Source organism: Centroberyx affinis, unplaced genomic scaffold, assembly GCF_046629955.1.
Source record: "Centroberyx affinis isolate AG114_WGS23_722 - 3 ecotype Tasmania unplaced genomic scaffold, CSIRO-AGI_Caff_v1 ptg000319l_1, whole genome shotgun sequence".
NCBI classification, from domain to species: domain Eukaryota; kingdom Metazoa; phylum Chordata; class Actinopteri; order Beryciformes; family Berycidae; genus Centroberyx; species Centroberyx affinis.
In genome coordinates this window covers 145,762-165,745 of record NW_027278995.1, presented here as the reverse complement: position 1 = coordinate 165,745, position 19,984 = coordinate 145,762, and the positions used below count along the sequence as shown (strand labels likewise).

At 39.9% G+C, this 19,984-nt stretch overlaps 1 protein-coding gene across 1 annotated transcript in view; it reads right to left on the bottom strand.

The window, feature by feature from the left end:
* Positions 1 to 19,372, bottom strand: part of syn3 (synapsin III) — a 141,344-nt gene extending 121,972 nt beyond the window's left edge. Inside the window, exons 1-2 of the mRNA XM_071515179.1 lie at positions 19,302 to 19,372; positions 3,047 to 3,549 (exon numbers count right to left, since the gene is read on the bottom strand). Coding sequence (XP_071371280.1) covers positions 3,047 to 3,489 — 443 coding nt within the window. The 5' untranslated portion in view covers positions 3,490 to 3,549; positions 19,302 to 19,372. The remainder of the gene's footprint in view (positions 1 to 3,046; positions 3,550 to 19,301) is intronic.
* Positions 19,373 to 19,984: the final 612 nt, after the last annotated feature.

Below are 19,984 nucleotides of genomic sequence, written 5' to 3'. Positions count from 1 at the left end.
AGTGGCCAACAACGGAATGGACTGTAAAATTAAATTAAATTAAATTAAATTAAATTAAATTAAATTAAATTAAATTAAATTAAATTAAATTAAATTAAATTAAAATTTAATTAAATTAATTTAATTAAATTAAATTCAATTCAATTTAAAAAATAAACTAAAATAACATAAAAGAAAAGTAAAATAGAATAAAATAAAATATAAAATAAAATACAGTAAAACATAATGAAAGGAAATGAAATAAAATGAAATTAAAGAAAAAATAAGAAAACTCAATCGATGGGCAAATTTAAATGCATACATTTATTTTTTGCATCTTTATGATCGGTGGTCACTTAGACATGAGATTAACCTTAATCACATTTTTTAGTTTTTTGTTCTACTGGAACAAGTTGGAACCTGGAACAGAAGCAGCTTCACTTCAGCTCCGTCTGTTCTGATCTGGACTCTGCTGTCAGGAAGCTTTTTCTTCAGTAAGAACAGAAAAAAATCTGGTGTATTATTTGTGCAATCTTTCTTTCTTGTTAGTATAGCTTACACATAAATGGTTAATTGTTATTTTTACTGCTGTTATTGCCACTGTTATTACTATTTTATATATTTTATATATTCCTGTTTAACTTGATTTCTAGCCTAATGAATTTTGAATTTTATTTTACTGTTACTGAAAGGTGATTAATGTTTCCACCGAAAGGCTCATGTCATGTCATTTGATTTTGAAGGCTGATAACATTATTTCTGAAACTAAACATGTGTCAAAGCAGCTATTATTCTTCCTTTATATAACAATCAGAGGTGTGTCCAAGTCAACTTCGCTCGAGTCCCAAGTCAGTCTCAAGTCTTGAGGCACAAGTCTCAAGTCTAAATGTAGAACAGCAAGTCAAGTCAGAACAAATCAAGAGTCCAGTATCAATTTAATATCTTAAAGAAAACTAAATATCTAGGACTTTTCAATGCAATATGGTTTTAATAGGATAAAAACTTGGTAAGAGCATCATGAGTTTGATTTCTATAATCAGTTTCAACTTCAATAAATTCAATCATTCCATACAAATTCAGAAAACAGAATTTAAATTCAGTCGTCTGCTGGAACAAATCTCATCACTTTCAATCTAAGTCATTTACACAAACACAAGATCTCAAGTCAAGACTTTAGAAACCTTTTCAAGTCATCAGAGTACAAGTCAGAGTCAAGTCCCAAGTCACCAGAACCCAAGTCAAGTCAAGTCCCAAGTCTTCTCCTCATGCATCAAGTCAAGTCTCAAGTAATTAAAAGTGTGACTCAGATTTCAGCAGGGTTTTCAGAAAACGGAGCGCCAACTATCAGCTGGAGGCTTTAATTCAGTGATCGGCTTCAGACCTGTGGATCCTGGGCTGCAGATATCTGAGTCAGACTGTGGTTTACTTACAGCTGATGCTACATAATGATGCCCGCTAATTCTGCAGATAAATCCCGAGCGGCTGGAAAAAGGCTAATGATGAGTTGAGCGAAGAAGATTTACCAGAAAATGTCGGCGGGAGACACTGGAGTAACGATTCAAATTAAATGGAAGGGTGGATTATTGATTTAGGGAGACAAACATGATCTACTGGTGACTTTTCATTGATTTCAGCCTCAGCTGTACGGAGGCTCTGCATGTCGTCAATCCATCAATGAAAAATCAATTTCCCAACTGTGTGCAGCAGAAAGACACCAGCAGATTATTTACCTCTCTTCCATTAAAACTCATTTAATATTTCTGTCATCACTGGAAGAAGAGACCTTCCTCTTGTTGCCATGGCAATTTTTTAATCACACAAATCCAAGTAGGTTCTTGATTGAATTGTATTACATACATTTTGACACCTTCGCTGTGATTTTTCCCCACAAAACTCCCACAATCTTATACTAATATGCAAATGAGTTTTGATGACGTATTCTATGACATTACAACATTTTCAGCTAAAGGTCGGCTAACAGTTAAAGGAGGGGTATCTTTTGCTTTTTCAGCAATTTTATATAATTACCTGGTGTCTATAAAATACATCTGTTAAGTTTTTTTCAGTAAAAATTGTTTAGTTATAGCTTTAGCTATTCACTTCCCAGTGTTTGTTTCACACCTCTGATTGGCTGGCCATTCTAGAAGGCCCGCCCCCCCTCTTAGCACTGATTGGTTGATTTCAGACAGTCCAGCGTCTACATAGAAACTGGAGCAAAATCTGACTGGCTTGTACAAGGGGGCGTGTTTTATGGTTGGTGACTGTGGGGAAACCGCACAGTAACATGATTCCATTTTTTTACTGTGATTACTTCACACCGCCAAGAACCAAAATCACCATAAATACTAAGAATTGCCACATCCTAGGATACCCCCCCCCCCCCTTTAAGTTTAGTCAACTAAAACAACTTGGTTAAAGGATAACTTCGGTATTCTTCAACCCTATTTTCCCATCTTTTTGTGTCTAAGTGACTAAAGGGGACAACAATTTTTGAAATTGGTCCAGTATTGAGCGAGATCGCTTCAGCCGGCAGCCGTGAAACAGGCTGCAAGGTAATCCGACGGGCAAATGAGGACCGTCAATGTACGTCCACTAAAAGAGTTTGTTATGTTTCTGCCACTGACAGGCTCAGACTGTTATTATAAGTGTCTGACAACATTATGGAAAGACCCTACAGAGAAATAAAACGTGTTTCTTTACCTTTCGCTTGATCTTGATATTGTGTGTAACCAAGTCAATCTCCTATTATATCTTTATATAATGATATGTTTATTTATTATACTTATTTATTTAGACAATCTGTATGACTTCCACCTACTCGGCCCATTACTGTCCTCTCCAACAACACAACACACACACAACACACAACACCCTGCCTGTCGCTGAGCTGCTGCACTGAGACTCTGCTGCCTGGCTACAGTCGTGTCTCCTTCAGGGAACCGTTTCATGCTGGGAAAACGCAATTTTCACACTTTATGTGCCACCGACACCTACTTTGGTGTTAACAAGTCGTGTTAATTTCATGTATTTGTGTGAGATCAAGCTGCTACAACACTTCTCCACTCACCAGTCTGTGTGCTGATCATCGATGACCAGCAGGATCTTGGGTTTGCGTACGACGGGTTTGGACGGCTGCGTGGTTCCCGCTGAAGCTCCGTCTGCCGCCGCCGCCGCCGCCGCCGCCGCCGCCTTGGCCTGTGCGGCGGCGGCGACGCTCTGGGCCATCTGAGCGCTCTTCACCACGCTGGAGAAGGAGCTGAGGAAGCTCCCCGGGGCCGAGGGGGGAGCGGAGGCCGGGGCGGGGCCGGGGCCGGGGGCGGGGGCGGAGGCCGGCGCCGAGGCCTGGCTCTGTCCCGGCAGGCTCGGGGGCTGCCGCCGCTCCGTGGCCGGCGAGGCGGGGGAGGAGGTGGACGAGCCGGGGGGCGTCGGCCTCTGCAGATCCATCATGTAGCCGTTGGGGAGGTTGGCCACGAAGCTGCTGTCTGACAGGCGCCGGCGAAGGTAGTTCATGGTTTGGGGCTGGTGGGTCGGTCAGGCCAGAGGAGACGAGGGGGAAAAGATCCTGAAGTCCTGCACAGAAACACAGACAGAGGAGGGGAGTGAGGCTCCGGTCACACTGCAGGACTTCATGATCAGTTCTGAACTCCTGCTCATACAGTATCTGAGTTTTTTGGATGACTGTTCATATCTATTCTAGGATGTAACCCATATCCAGAGGTGGAAGAAGTACTCAGATCTTTTACTTAAGTAAAAGTACAAAAGTATTAGCATCAAAATGTACTTAAAGCAACAAAAGTAAAAGTACTCATTATGCAGAATGGCCCATTTCAGAATAATACAGTATATATTATATTATTGAATTATAATTATTGATGCATTAATGTGTAAGCATCACTTTAATGTTGCAGCTGGAAAAGGTGGGGCTGATTTCCACTACTTTATATACTGCTGGGTAGCTTACAGTAATCTATAATAATACATCACAATTTATTAGTTGATCATATTTTGTATTAATAATCTGAATCTGCAAAGTAACTAGTAACTTAAGTTATCAAATAAAGGTAGTGGAGTAAAAAGTACAATATTTCCCTCTGAAATGTAGTGAAGTGGAAGTATAAAGTAGCATAAAGTACCTCAAAATTGTACTTAAGTACAGTATTCGAGTAAATGTACTTAGTTACTTTCCACCTCTGCACACATCCAATACCAACATGAACTGACAGTGATGCTGAAAACACACGTGGGCTGAGCGACAATAACACAACACATCACATCCGATTTGTTTCAACACATTTCAGTTACAGTATGAACTTTTGAGTTTTGACTGAATTGAGGCTTCGCCCCAAATACCAATCAAGTCGTCTATTTGCGTCTCGTCGGCCTCCACGCCAACGCTGCTTTGACAAGCTGCCAAGGTGCCGCAATTATGATAATTGTCTCAGGTGAATGAGACTCGCTTGTTGTCATGGCAACGCTGAGAAATACAGGTTTGAGCGCTCAGATACAAGCCGCATGTAGGTCGCACGCCTGATTTTATAGCGTGAAAAAATGCATCGTTTTTGCTGTTCACACCGATTAGAAAACATCAGATCTGAGTCACATGGGAGGGAAGAAAAATCTGAATCGGGAAACTTTCAGCTGCGGTGTGAACGGAGCCCAAGATGCCAAACAAATATCTTATGTGTCATCTGGAAAATGGAGCACTAAGGTAGTTTCATAACAGCAATGAATCTTCTAAATCTGATTTGCATAAGCATCGTAAAACCATCCGGGCAGCGCTGGGTGGAATCCGATGGAAAAAATAAATATAATTCAGTGACACAGCAGCGGCGATGCAAATTTAGAGCACCGACTCACAGCTCATTTCATTACGGAGCAGAAACAGTCTGCCGGGAGAAAGCAAACAGCTCTGTGACACATGGAGCCCAGTGTGGCGGAGCAGACACATTCAAACAGATTAGCCGAGGGGCTGAGCGAGGAGAAGGAGCCTTCAACCTGATTTAAATCAGGCCGCTCGCTTAGGAAATGGAGTTGGACTGAGACAGAAGCGCTTTTTCGCCGAGGTGTTGCGTCCCAGGCGGGCGGCAGTGTTTTGGTAGTTAAAGGCGGAGGAGGGTGTAATGGGGAAGAGACACGGGGGGGGGGGGGGGCAGATCTCCATGTGGACCATCAGGAAGACTTCATGCACAACCAAAGCTGCAGCATCCGACCTGCTGAAGGCAAAACACTGAGTACAGATCCAGGGTCAGTCTGAGGCTGAGCCTGACCTCTGACCTCCCTGAGCGGCATAATGTTATTATTAAAAAAAAAAAGAAAAAAAAGCTCTTTATCAAGATAAACTGTAAGTTTGTAGCAGTTCTTTTCAGTGTATTGTTCATTTGAAACCTATCATTTCAAATATGTTATTTGAAAGAATATAGTAGTACTTTATAATGTGGTAATTTATTTATTTATTTATTTTTTGCTCTTATATGTATCACCGGAAGATGTATGTTTTGTAAAATGGTGGTGTCCTGTAATCCCATGTGGGATGGGCCAGATGTTTGGCATGACACAGAAATAAAAATAAACTAACTAACAAACTAACTAACTAACTAACTAACTAACTGTTACCTCCGCCAAGGAGTTAATGTTCTCGGTGCTGTTTGTTTGTTTGTTTGTTTGTTTGTTTGTCTGTTAGCAGGATTACGGAAAAACTGCTGGCCCGATTTTCATGAAACTTGGTGGAAGGCTGTATCATGGGCCAAGGAAGAACCCATTCAATTTTGGAGCGGATCCGGATCCGACTCACAAACAAGCAATAACAGCACGAACCTTGGCGGAGGTCTGCGCTCTCCGAGTGCCCTTCTAGTTACTACTGGAATTATTACTGTAATAATAATATTAGTAGTAGTAGTAATAGTATTTATGAATATATTACAGTAAATAATATTGTAATAATATTGTTATAATTTGTATTAATTATGTTAATATGTCATATTTTGCAATAATTACAATACATTTTATTATGCTATTATTGATAGTTGTTGTATTGTTGTTGTTGTAGTATAGTAGTAATAGTAGTATTTTATTTTTCTATTATTTTATTATTCTAGTAAGTGTAACCAGAGAGAATGAGGCTGGTGGAAGTCAGAATCAGGCTGATCTGAGCTTCTGTTATGACTCTCTGAATAAGCTTCATGAATACCAGCGGGCCGGCTGGAGAGAGAAACCGGTTTAGCGAGTCCGGGTCAGGCTCCCATCCAGCTGACCGACAGGATGGGACAGCAGCTTCTGCCTCTGACTGCATTGATTTTTTTTTCTTTTTGCAATCCTCATCTGAATCCCAAGGGGGAAATTCTCTTTTCTCCTGCCCTCACCCTCCACAGGGAGGTCAGAGGTCAGAGGTCAGCTGCAGAACAGCAGCCCTGCATGGAGCTGGTAGGGATTCAGTGTTTTGCTCAAAGGCACGTCAGCAGGGCGGATGCTTGCTGTCACAGGGGATCAAACCCAGGAGGTGTAATGTGAGCTCCACAGCGGCCATATTGGAGGTCCACAGCGCTTGGCGACAGCTGACCGTGTTTCTAAACTTACAACTCAGTCTCATGGAATTGACATAACTTAACTTCTGTGCTGTTATTGATTGGGAACTGATCAATTCATCACCAATACATTTGTCAGATCCTGTGTTTAGATAATGTCAGCTTGTAAACTAGCCAAACATATTATCTGTTAAGCAAACCATCAATTGATGTCTTGTACACACCACAGTGGCTGCCTGTTAACAGTGTGATGATATGAAGATATTTTAATATCGTGACACATTTCTTCTGTCTAAATTGATGATGACAAGCAAATTTTACTTAAAAACTCGAATAAAATGAGGTATGGTAGGAATATTATTTGAATATTTCTGGATATATATTGATATCGAGAAAAATCCTTATGATTATCGTGATATTGATTTCAACCATATTGCCCAGCTCTACGTCTGTGTTTCTAAACTTTCAACTTGGCCTTCTCAACAGAATAAACATGGCTGTGCTGCTTTTGAATGATCATTACATCATTTCAATTTTGTGTTTAGACTATGCTATCTTAAATGCTAACTGGCTAACCATCACTGTCTTGTTGTTAACAGATCTGATTAGCACACTAGCTAACATAGCTAGTAGCAGCTAGCGTTAGCATGTTGACATTAACATCAGTGTGTTTGCTGGCTAGTTAGCTAGCTAACAGTTTGTTCAGGTTAACTGAGCTGACTCTTCTCAAGCTCCAACTCTTCATGTTTTGGAGTAGAGACTAGGGCTAAAGACAAGACAGTTTACTGTGTCACAGTAACCTACATTTGGAAACAAATCCACCTTATCACACTATTCACTTTTACTGAGAACGTTACTGAATGGATCTACAGCCACACCACAACAAGCTGACTCAGCTGCTCTCTGTGTTTTCAGCCTGGTTGTTAGAGATTTAGACTTTATTTTCTCACAGCTCAGTTTTGGACCTCCATGATGGAGCCAGACGGGCTGCTGGGAGATTTGTGATGCAACTGCAAAGCCGCTAAGGAAACACAGTGTATCATCATGAGCTGAGGACTGTGAGAGAGTGTGTCACACTGTGGGGAATCAAAGCAGCAGGATCCATTCTTCATCTCATAAAAGGGAAGCAGCACAGACACACAGGAGGACCTGAACTCGGATCTTGGCAAATGAATAATCACACTACATGCACACCAGTGTTTGCCATTGTCAAAATGTAAATTTATACATACAGCACCACACTTTATAGAGGAAACCGCAAGATCTTAATACTGTATGTCAATTACAGAGCAGAGGGATTAAAATGCCAAAAAACAGACAGAATAAAGAAAAGCAGAATGAACAGCAACACAATCACGGTCTCTGATTGCCAGCTAAGCCGTCTTTGTAACGCCTTGATCCCACTGGACCCAGATAAGGAGCCGGTCGGGGACCATCTGCACTAAAGACGTAGAAAATCACTATCTTTACACCGCTGGCACATTCTCCACTTTCTCTCCGTCCTATAAGCTGCTTTCCGTCTCTGCCCCCCCCCCCCTCTCTGCCCATCTGAAGCTATTAAACCCTTAAAAGCCGGCCTCTTGTTCCTCTTTTCAAGACAGCAAAGACAGTTTGAACACACCCACGCTGGAAGAGAGCCACATAAACCCTGGCCTCTGTCACTGCCGACCTGACGAGAGAGAGAGAGAGACAGAGAGAGAGAGAGAGAGAGAGATAATACAGATAGAGAGATGAGTGCCTGAATGAAGTCAAAGCAGGAAACAGCCCACACACACAGACGGAAATATTCCACCGCACACTGGAAGGCTTCAGACCCTCCTCATATTTAAATGTATTTAAAGCTGCATTAGACAAGATTAGGGTTGCAAAGGGGTGGAAAATTTCCGGTAAATTTCCGGAAAGTTTCCGGTAAATTTCCATGGGAAGTTAAGCTGGGGAATTTTGGAAATATTCCAAATTGGAAACTTTCCATGGGAATTATGGGAATTTATGGGAATTTATGGGAATTAATGGGAATTAATGGGAATTAACTGGGAATTGAGGGTAATTTAATGGAAAGGTATCATATCCAAGCATAAATATTTGTTTTGTTATAAGCAGACATCCATCCAAAATAATACAATTAAAACAGATTTATTTGTAAGTAGAACTTTATCAAGTGTTAAATATTTTATTGAACAATCAATTCTTTCATTGAAGAACAAAAACATGAATGTGCAGTAAGCAGTGTGCTATGTGGATGTGATTGAGGAATAGCATAGATATTCAACTGTACTTGCATATCTGGTTGTTTTAGTCAGGATTATGCTAAAATATATTTTCCCCAACTATATTTAAGTTCCCTATTAAGAGCATACCTTCAATTTAGTAAATTCCTGGTTTATTCCCGTTTATTCCCATAAATTCCCGTTAATTCCCATAAATTCCCGTTAATTCCCATAAATTCCCGTTAATTCCCATGGAAAGTTTCCAACTTTGAAAATTCCCGGAATTTTGCAACACTAGACAAGATATTTATCTGAAAGTACGTCCGTCTTATCGGCCTCGGTCTCAAAGTGGGGCTGCAGCAGAGCAGAGCGTCCCGTCTCCTCTAATTGAGACGTCGTCATAGATTCGTCTGTCCAAATTAAATTCTGGTGTTGTATGCTTTCTGCTCCGCCCACCAAGTGATAAATCGAAATCCAAAGTGTCTCCTAAACAGCAGCGAGTGCGTTCTGGACTCAATCTGGACTCACCGACGTTAGATCTTTTCCTCTCTCAAACTGTAGCTATTGAGCATCATTAGGAACAGAGAGAGCACGAGTTCAAATTAGTGTTACATCATTCTGGTGACTTTGCGACAGTCTGACAGCAAACCGCAAGCTATCTAATTAGTTTTAGCTAGCTAACCTCAAGTAACAAAGGGGAAAACGTTGAAAAATAAACATGAAAGAGGAAGAGGAGTCCGTTCTGAACCGGAGAATGTGGTTCCATAAGCTCCATATTCTCCACTGTCCAGAGTTTTATTTAGTGTCTTTCTGTCCATTCAAAGCTGTGTGTGTGGTGTCATGAACCAAAAACACTCTCAATCCATTTCTCCACGTTCATTTTCCAGCATCTCTCTGAGCCTTACCAAGAACAGGCCGTTTCTGTCGCCGTGTCTTTAAGGCTCATTAATATTAACGACCCCTCTGTTCCAATTGAGACGCCGCGGCCCGGCGGCTACAGGTAGGGAAAACTCTCCGGTAATAAACAACGACAACCGCTCAACCGCTTTGAAAAAAACACTTTGTTAGTCTATTATTTCTTACAAAAATGATAATGAGCGAACCTTTGTGACGTCACAAAGTTACGGAAGTCCAAACGGCTCGTTTAGAGGCTCGCTGCACTAATATGGATTGTGTGGATTTAGTTTTGATACTTTCACCATGTTTAGATAGACCATCCAACTCCTTTATCACCACAGAGGAGAGGGGAGTCCTGCTTTACACCATGTGGAACTTTTATGTTCTTCTTCAGTATCACTCTTGAGTTCTATGTTCTATGAATGAATGAATGAGTGAATGATTGAGTGAAGGAATGACTGAATAACTGAATGAATGAATGACTGAATGAGTGAATGAATGACTGAATAACTGAATGAATGAATGAATGACTGAATGAATAACTGAATGAATGAATGAATGAATGAATGAGTGAATGAGTGAATGAATGACTGAATAACTGAATGAATGAATGACTGAATGAATGAGTAAATGAATGAGTGAATGAATGACTGAATAACTGAATGAATGAATGAATGAATGAATGAGTGAATGACTGAATAACTGAATGAATGAATGGATGAATGAGTGAATGAATGACTGAATAACTGAATGGATGAATGAATGAATGAGTGAATGGATGACTGAATAATTGAATGAATGAGCGAATGAATGACTGAATAACTGAATGGATGAGTGAATGAATGACTGAATAACTGAATGGATGAATGGATGAATGGATGAGTGAATGAATGAGTGAATGAATGACTGAATGAATGAATGAATGAATGAATGAATGAATACAGTCACAGTATTTGTTTCAGTGATCTCTCCCTAACATCAGAACTGAGGCAAAAAGACAAAATTAGACCAAAGTGTCTTCAAGTCTTCTGCTCCTCATGGAACCGACTGAAATAAAAACTTCCAGCTGAAAGATCTTCTCTCCTGTGGAGTTTAAACAGTTAACGGAGGATGTAACGATAACGGCAGACTGTCTTAGTTCTGTTTTGTCAACATTTAACTCAGTTTGGCCTGTGAGCCTGCTGGTTTGATACAGGCTGTTTCCTACTGAAGCTGTTATACAGAACATTTAACTTTCTCTTCTTTGTGACTTTGACTGTACTTTGCTTTTGTACAACTTTGAAAGTTGTTTGTCTGCAGGGGAATACTTTTCCTCTGCAGTCCCTGGTTAGAAATCGTAAATGGCTTCCTAAAATTCAAAACAAACATTAAAAACACAACCAGAGGAAAACACTAAGGCAGATATATGTGACCGCATGTAGCCGAGCGGCATGATTATGACTAAAATGATCAGGACAATTATTATTTATTATCAGTCTTGCTGATTTGAGGAACAAAATTATTTTAATTGCATTTTATTTTAATCTCATATGAAGATATGGACTATTTTCTGCTACAGTGGACAATCTGGGTGAAATAAAGTATATTAGCGATATCAATATTGCTAATATGCTGACATTTTATGATTATTAACTGTGGGAACTAAAATCACTAGGATAATACATGGTTAATTGTGCAGCCCTACATGAGTATCAGTGACAGGATAACACTTCAACAGATATTAAAACACCATAATTCACATTATAATAGGAGATTATCACTTTGTCACAAAATGACACCCTGATGTTTTGCCACTGCTTCTGAAGGCAGGACATTTGTAAAGAATAGGCTTACATATAAGCTACAATACATATTACATGCATCTAAAACTTACATTTTAGTGGCAAATAAAAAGCTGGGTAAACTCAATGTAAGGAAAACCACTAATAAAAACAAAAATCAATTCTACTTTGAGAAAAGCATTAATTTGTGCTTTTTTTCCCCTTAAAAGACCCGATCCTCATTACTTCCATTAGTTTCATAATACCTCTTAACACCATTTACTATGATGATACTATGATATGATACTGATACTATGACAAAATCAATTAATTTCAATATCAATATATACTGTAACAATATATGCTTAAAAATACAAAATCACATGTTAAATAATCAAAGTGGTGTTCATTACATTGAACTACATGTTAATATAAAGTATGATAAAACTAAAATTCTCGTTTTTTCAATAAAATAAAACTATATATATATATATATGTATATGTATATATATATATTTATCATTAATTTAGACAGCAGAAGTGTGCATCAGGATAACTCAATATCATTATTTCAACCCAATATGATTCTATTGAAAGACAATAAATTATATAATACTAATATTAAATTATTGCCCTGCCATATTATAAAGATTAATGTCAGTCTGAAAAGGTGGTGAACTGACTTTAGATCTGTTTAGCCTCCACTAGCTTCCTGCTTACTGCAGTGCAGGCTCTTGGGAAAACACTCAACACACACACACACACACACACACACACACACACACACACACACACACTGTCCGATAGTAGTGAATCATAATGAGCTTAATAGGAGCGTTGGAGGACTGAGCGGTCTATGTCGCCACAAGCAGCCGAACACGCTCTTTATTATTCATGACAGAGGAAGCTGGAGGTTCAGAGTCACCAGCCGCTCTGCAGAGAGAGAGAGAGAGGGACGGAAAGAGCTGGGAAGGAGAGAGGAGACGCCGGGATGGGAGACGGCTTTTAACCTGCCCTGCGGCATTCTGGGAGATTAAAAATAAACCTGTGGGAGTCGCTGCCTGAGTTTCATAATATCTGTTACTCACAGTCCACAACACTCCTGATGCTGTCTGGCAGGCTGGAGCTTTCTCACAGGCAGAAATAATCTCATTGGTTGAGTTAAATTTAAATGGGTGGAGCTGAAAAGAACAAATTAGAGTGCAAATTAGCTAATTAGCACTCTTAAATGGCAAAGAAAGAACTCAAAATGTAAATAAAAATATAAATGCTAATTACTTCTTGATGTTGTCAGCAGCTAGCTAACTAGCTTACCTAGCTAGCTACAGGCTTGTATGGCTAGTTTGAACTTGAAGGTCAGCTAGCTAACAGAGCGCTAGGCTTCATAATATTAGCTTCCTCCTCTCTTACCTCTTGTCTTTTTCACTGAGCTTCAGTCTAATGTTACTTAACCAGAAAAACTGTGGTTCTTTGGCTCCGCCCACTGAGGTTTAACTCAACCAATCAGATTATTTCTGCCTCTGAGAAATATTTGTAGAACTAAAACTACAATCTGCTACTGGCTAGTTTATTGTCATTATTTTACCTGCATTGTTGACTGACTGTGATCATATTTTTATTAGAAAATATACAAACCTACATGATTTGTTATGATGGACATTTTTTTTGCAGTGTATTGTTTCTGTATAGTCCATCCTATTGATTATCATTATCATTATCTTGCACTACTCATGTCTGCATATCTCTTTATACATAACGCCTTTAACCTCACGAGCCACAGCGTGTCCAAACGTCCCATGATGTCATACTTATTTCCATCCTGCTCAGTATTGGTATCTCATGTTGTTCCTTTGCACAGCTGGACTCACAGCTGCAACACACTGCATGAACGCACAGACTGACACAATGCTTTTTCTTATATATACACACACGTATAAATAAAGAGTTATATGTGTAGTCTGCTGTGTATTGCATGTCATGCACTGTTCCCTGCTCCTGTTATCCACTGTTATCTACTCCTGCAGCCTCCTGTTGTTCTGTCCTGTTCCTGTCTGCTGTACTTGGGAAACGAAGCGACTGAGACTCTGACATCAGTAACAGTGAATAATTAGTGTGAAGCAACAGCTGAGGTGCCGCCGCTCCTCAGCAGCTCCACTCAAAGCGCTGTGAGTCATCGCCGTGCGTCTCGCGCTCTGCCACGTTCTTCATGTTGCTGCTAACAGCTACTGAATATCTGCCACAGAGCCTTCCTCTAACACAAGTGGTTCTCAACGTAGGGTCCGGGGACCACCAGGGGTCCTTGAGGGGGTTCCACGGGGTCCTCAGCAAATTGATGAATTGTTAAACTTCAGCATTATTTCATTTACAAGAAGTTAACACAGTTAGAGAATGTAGAAGAATGACTATTTTGATCATAGTTTCTCTGTTATCTCTCTACCTACAATACAGATAGTCATGGAATTCTGAACAAAATCATATCTGACAATAAAAATATTTTCAGATTTGGGTTCAAGAGACAAACTCTCATCAAATGTGGGTCCGTGGCCCTAATGTGGACTAAATTAGGGGTCCTTGATATGAAAAAGGTTAAGAATCACTGCTCTAACACACTGTCACCAGATAGTCCAACCATTAATACACTCGTTATCAGCCCAAGTCTTCAATTAATTAATCAATTATGGATCCACATCGACTGTCACTGTAGCCTAAACAACCATAATGTTACCTGGCATAAAGTGATATACAGCTTGAGTGCAGATTACTGTAATATCTGTTGCATTCAATCATATGATCTGTACTAGGATTCAACCGATACAGGTTTTTGAAGGCTTTTTTTTAAGGTTTTTTTGTACTGAAACAACTGATAGTTTGTGCTGGTATTCAATATCTGAAAATAAAATATTTCTGGGACGACTTCATGTCTGAATCTGCTTCTCAAACTAAAACTAAAATCAAAATGTGCTCAGCAGGTCCGTGATGAACAGGACAAAATGTTCTTAGATGGATTTGATTCTGACGATTTAGTTTTTAACAAATTGACAACTCTTTCAGACTGAATACTGTATATTTTCAATGATGAAACTCAGGTATTGACAAAATGCCATTTTCAAAAACGGCATAAGTCCCTTTTGGAAAATAAATACCTGAAGCTAGGATTTGACCAGTATAGGTTTCACTGATGATGATATTTCTGTACTGAACCTGCTGATAGCTGTTATTTTGTGCTGATATTCACTGTCTTTAATTTTATCCATTCTCATGCCAAAAAAACAAAACAGTATTCAGTGTTTCTCCTCAGAGTTTTCTTCTCATCAGGGTGGAAAAGCCTCTGAAACATTCAGAGCATCATGGGACACTAAAACTCTCCAAAAAACATGACTGAACAACTAAACAAATAAATAAAATATGCAAAGAAAATCAAATGTTGTTAAATTTCCAGCCTGTTTTTCTGTATCTGTGGTCAGATCTGAGGTGGACGACACTGACTGGACGATATCTGATATTTAATAAAAGGTCAATATGAGCCTCCAGGAGGAATAACAAAGTCATCCTTGAACCGCTGCAGACGCCACATTAGCATCCTGCCATCACAGCCACACACACACACACACACACACACACACACACACACACACACACACACACACACACACACACACGCAGCATGCAGAGAGCTGTGGAGGCGGTGGAGCAGCAGGTACAGACCGACCTTCACTCTGCCTTTACTGACATGTTGGACCGTTACAGAGAAAACATGACGAGGTTCATTCAAAACAAAACGCCTCCAGACGTCTTAGTTCTACAAACATTCCTCAGAGTGCAAGATAATGATAATGATAATCAATAGGATGGACTATACAGAAACAATACACTGCAAAAAAAAAAGTCCATCATAACAAATCATGTAGGTTTGTATATTTTCTAATAAAAATATGATCACAGTCAGTCAACAATGCAGGTAAAATAATGACAATAAAGTAGCCAGTAGCAGAGTGTAGTTTTAGTTCTACAAATATTTCTCAGAGGCAGAAATAATCTGATTGGTTGAGTTAAACCTCAGTGGGCGGAGCCAAAGAACCACAGTTTTTCTGGCTAAGTAACATTAGACTGAAGCTCAGTGAAAAAGACAAGAGGTAAGAGAGGAGGAAGCTAATATTATGAAGCCTAGCACTCTGCTGCTAACTGAAAAAATACAATCTATCATACTAAGTTATCTAGGTTAGCTAGTTAGCTAGCTGACCTTCAAGTTCAAACTAGCCATACTAGCCTATAGCTAGCTAGGTAAGCTAGTTAGCTAGCTGCTGACCTTCAACATCAGGAAGGAATGAAAAAAGTCATTAGCATTTTTATTTATATTTTTATTAGTTACTTCTTTGCCATTCAAGTTCGCCAATTAGCTGATTTGCCTTCTGAAAAACCGCAGTTCTTTGGCTCCGCCCACTGAGGTTTAACACCAATGAGATTGTTTCTGCCTCAGAGAAATGTTTGTAGAACTAAAAAAAAAAAACTCCAATCATCCATTTGTGTCTTGTTCAGTAATGTTTGTTTGTAGTAATTCTCCATCTAAAGGCAGTAATGTCTCCCAGAGTTTCTCTCCCACTGAACAGCTGTGATGTCACTCTGCCTTAAAGAGCTGCTGAGTCTCATCAGTCTGGTTTCAGTGGAGAGTTTTAGTGTCCCATGATGCTCTGAAGTGTTCAGAGGCTTTTCACCCTGAGGAGAAGAAAACTCTGAGGGGAAACACTGAAAACTTGTTTTTGCCATGAAAACGGTCAAATTTAAAGACACTGAATATCAGCACAAAATGTCTGCTATCGGCACTCAAATACAAAAATATTGGCGTCGGCCTTCAGAAGCCCATACTGGTCTAACTATCTGGCGTATCATTTATCCCATTCATATTCACTTTTGGCTGCGACTAGCTGGTTGTGGATGAATCATTTTAATTTTAACAGCAGCAGTTGGGAGTCGGCTCAGTTCAGCTGCTCATTGATTCACACAGAGAAGAAGAAGAAGAAGCTTCATTCAGACCAAACCGGCCTCCGCTCCCCTACAGTCATCAATATCTATCACAATTAGGGCTGGGTATCGTTTAAAAAATTACGATACCAGTACCAATACCAGTATCCTTAAAGTGATACCGATACCAATAGAGTACTTCATTCGATACCTTTTTTTTAACGTTTTGGTGGCATCTCGGCACGCTGAACTCGACTTCACCTCCACAGACTGTATGGGCTGTAGCTGCTGCGGCAGTCGGCCAATCACACGTCGCGTTAAATAGAAGAACGCTTGCGGTGATTGGCTGCGAGCAAAACAAGACAAATAGTCATTTTTTCCTAGATCTGTGTACAAAAAATATCGAATGCAGGTATCGTTTGACTGGAGAAGTTTCGATACTACTTGGTACTGGATTATTTCAGTCAATACCTTAAAGGTATCGAGTACCGATACCCAGCCCTAATCACAACACGGCTCACGTATGCAAAATCAATCAAATTAATGTTCATCCCATTGAACCGAATGGTAATGTTTGGTGTGATGTCAAACAAAACTGAGATTTTCAACTAATATTCCTACCAAACCTCATTTTGTCTGAGATTTTAAATCAAATTTGCTTGTTCTCATTTTATACAGCAGAATTGTATGTCATGACATCCCCAAAATCACCATTTCATCACCATACGATTCACTGAAAGACGATGATATTGAATTATCGCCCAGCTCTACCTCTTCATCAGTCCCCTCCCTTCACTTCAAAGAGTCAAAAACAGGATGTTACACTCCCGATTTTTGTTTTTTCTCCATTTTGATTGGAGTCTCGGTGTTGAGCAGAAATGAAAGGTCAGCGTTGTTGTGTTCGCTCGACACGAAGCCGTTTATCATTTCACCAGAATAAAAAAAACCCATAAACATAATAGAGTGTTTACAGCGAGCCTTTCATGCTGAGGAGCATCTGTTCGGAGACAAAGCAGATAACTGGTTATGGAGGAACGCTTCTGCCTGCCTCCTGATTGCCTGATTAATATTTCATGGTGTTTATTTGGCAGCGTGGCGTCATTATTATCAGTATCCAGATAACAGGAGCCGAGCCGCCGGGCTGTGGAGGTGAAAACAGGCTCGAACCGGCCGGGAAGAGACCGGAAGAAGTTCCAGCCGGGATCAAAGTGACCTCATCACGCTTTTGCAAAATGACAAAGTATATTTGCAGTAAAGCCCGGCGTATCAATTAGTGCTGAAACCATTAGTCGATTAATGGATTAGTCAATCCACAGAAGATTAATCGATTATATTTTTGATAATCAGTTCATTGTTTTAGTCATTTATCAGTAAAAACTAAGGCTGGGTATTGGCAAGGACCTCATGATACGATACGTATCACGACACATGGGTCACGATATGATTGTATCACGACACATTGCAATACTCTACATAATTTACTGAAAATGTAAAAATAGAGCTGAAAATACAACTTGCTGTGTACCACCTGGGTAGTCTAATATGTACATCACATTATATTGATAACTCAGTAGACAAATTGAGTCAAAACTATTTAATTCAAAGGGATTTGAGGTTAATTTAAGGACATTTGAAATCTGTTTAAAACATGAATATATTTTTTTTTAATGTATCGATAAGAGGGGCTGGAAAATCAATACAGTATCATGGAAAAAAATATTGCAATACTCAGCTGTATCGATTTTTTTTTGCACAGCCCTGGTAAACACACCAAACATTTGCTGGTTGCAGCTTCACAAACACTAAGATTTGCTGCTTTTCTCTGTTTCATCTCATTATAAGATGAATCCTTTGTGTTTTTTGGCTGCTCGTCAGACTGAGGGAGAAATTTTAAGAATCACTTTGGACTCTGGTGACTGTGATGGACATTTGTCATTATTACTGACATGTTATAGACTAAATGATTAATAAAAATGATCACTGAAAATTATCGTTAGTTGCAGCCCTAATTTCAGCTGATGGATTTTCCAACCTGAACTGCTCTTGACACTTGCACTTAATTGCCACATCCCAAATGAAAAAGGCCGATAGTGATCTTATACAAACCTGTAAGTCCCTCCAGCAGTACCACAGTGACTCCACAGCAGAGGAAAACACCATTAACCACCACTATAAACTCACTATCGACTACAGCCAGTCTGAAGCCCCAGCAGGAAGATTACAGAGATGTGATCGACTATTACACTCCAACAGGCAGCGCTGCACCTTGTGATGGGCCTCAGTAGTCATTTTAATATTAATAACATGCCCATTTTCATCCAGTATAGGCGATAACAGCTTCTTTCTGGGCTGTAGTGGTAAATAAACAGCTGGGGAACCCATAACCATCATCATAAGGCGAATAATAACCGATATAAACACAGAAAAGCATGAATTTATGTTGTGATTTTCTCTCTGCATCAGTTTGATACTCTGTGTTAGGATGCATGCAGTGGCTTCATGATATAAAGATTCATATCAGCCTTAAAAGAGAGGGGAGCTGTATTCTGGAGGTTGAAAAAGGGGGATAAACTGATCACAGACCTGTAACGGAACCCCCCTCGCCCCCGCCCCACCCCCCTACCCCCACTGAAATGAATGGCAGCCTGCAGCAGAGCCATGGCTGAGGGAATCCCATACTGTACATCACCACACCATCCAGTCAGGCAAATATAAAAAAAAAAACAGCCCCGTACAGCAGAGGCAGTCTGCAGCAGCAGGTCACGAGCAAAACGCTGCGCTTTTTTGCAATAAAAAAAAAAACCCTTTGATCTGCAGGAAAAAAAAAACACAACCTGGAACGTTGTGATTCATTGTTTGAGCAGCTGATCGCCCCGAAACCAAATACACCGCGACACGAAACACACACGCGCGCGCATAAATGCTGTTTGGATACAAAATTACCGTGGGAATATTTGCGCAAATTACGCACGATTTACCTGAGCAGCTGTCAGTGTCAGATGGCGCTTCCTCTTCTTCTTCTTCTGCTTCTTCTTCTTCTGCGCCTTCTTCTTCTTCTTCTTCTTCTTCTGCGCTCCGGTCCACGGTCCTCCTCAGCCTCCCAGTCAAGTCTCAAGTCTCTCTCTCTCTCTCTCTCTCTCTCTCTCTCTCTCTCTCTCTCTCTCTCGCTCTCTCTCTCTCTCTCCAGCCCACAATGCATGCCGGGAACGTGAGGGGTGTAATCTAATGCATTCATTACCGCAGTCAGCGCAGGAAGCTGATTGGAGAGAATCAGCGAAGAAACCGATACGGGATGAGATGTGAAGGATTCATCTCTCTCTCTCTCTCTCTCTCTCTCTCTCTCTCTCTCGCTCTCTCTCTCTCTCACACACACACACACACACACAATTATAAATGTAAATTATAAATTGTGAATTTTAGAATAAAGAGTTGAATTTCAAAATCTGAAATATAATTAGATATATAAAAACAAAATCAGATTATTAGCTACTAAAATTCTAAAATATTCAAAAATGTAATATATATAATATAGTGGTTAGTGGTAACACAGAAGTTAGCATAGTAGTATGTAATGGTAATTTTTCATCAGGGTCTCTCTCTCCACACACACACACACACTAGGGTTTGACTGATATGGGTTTTTCCAGGGCGATACTGATAG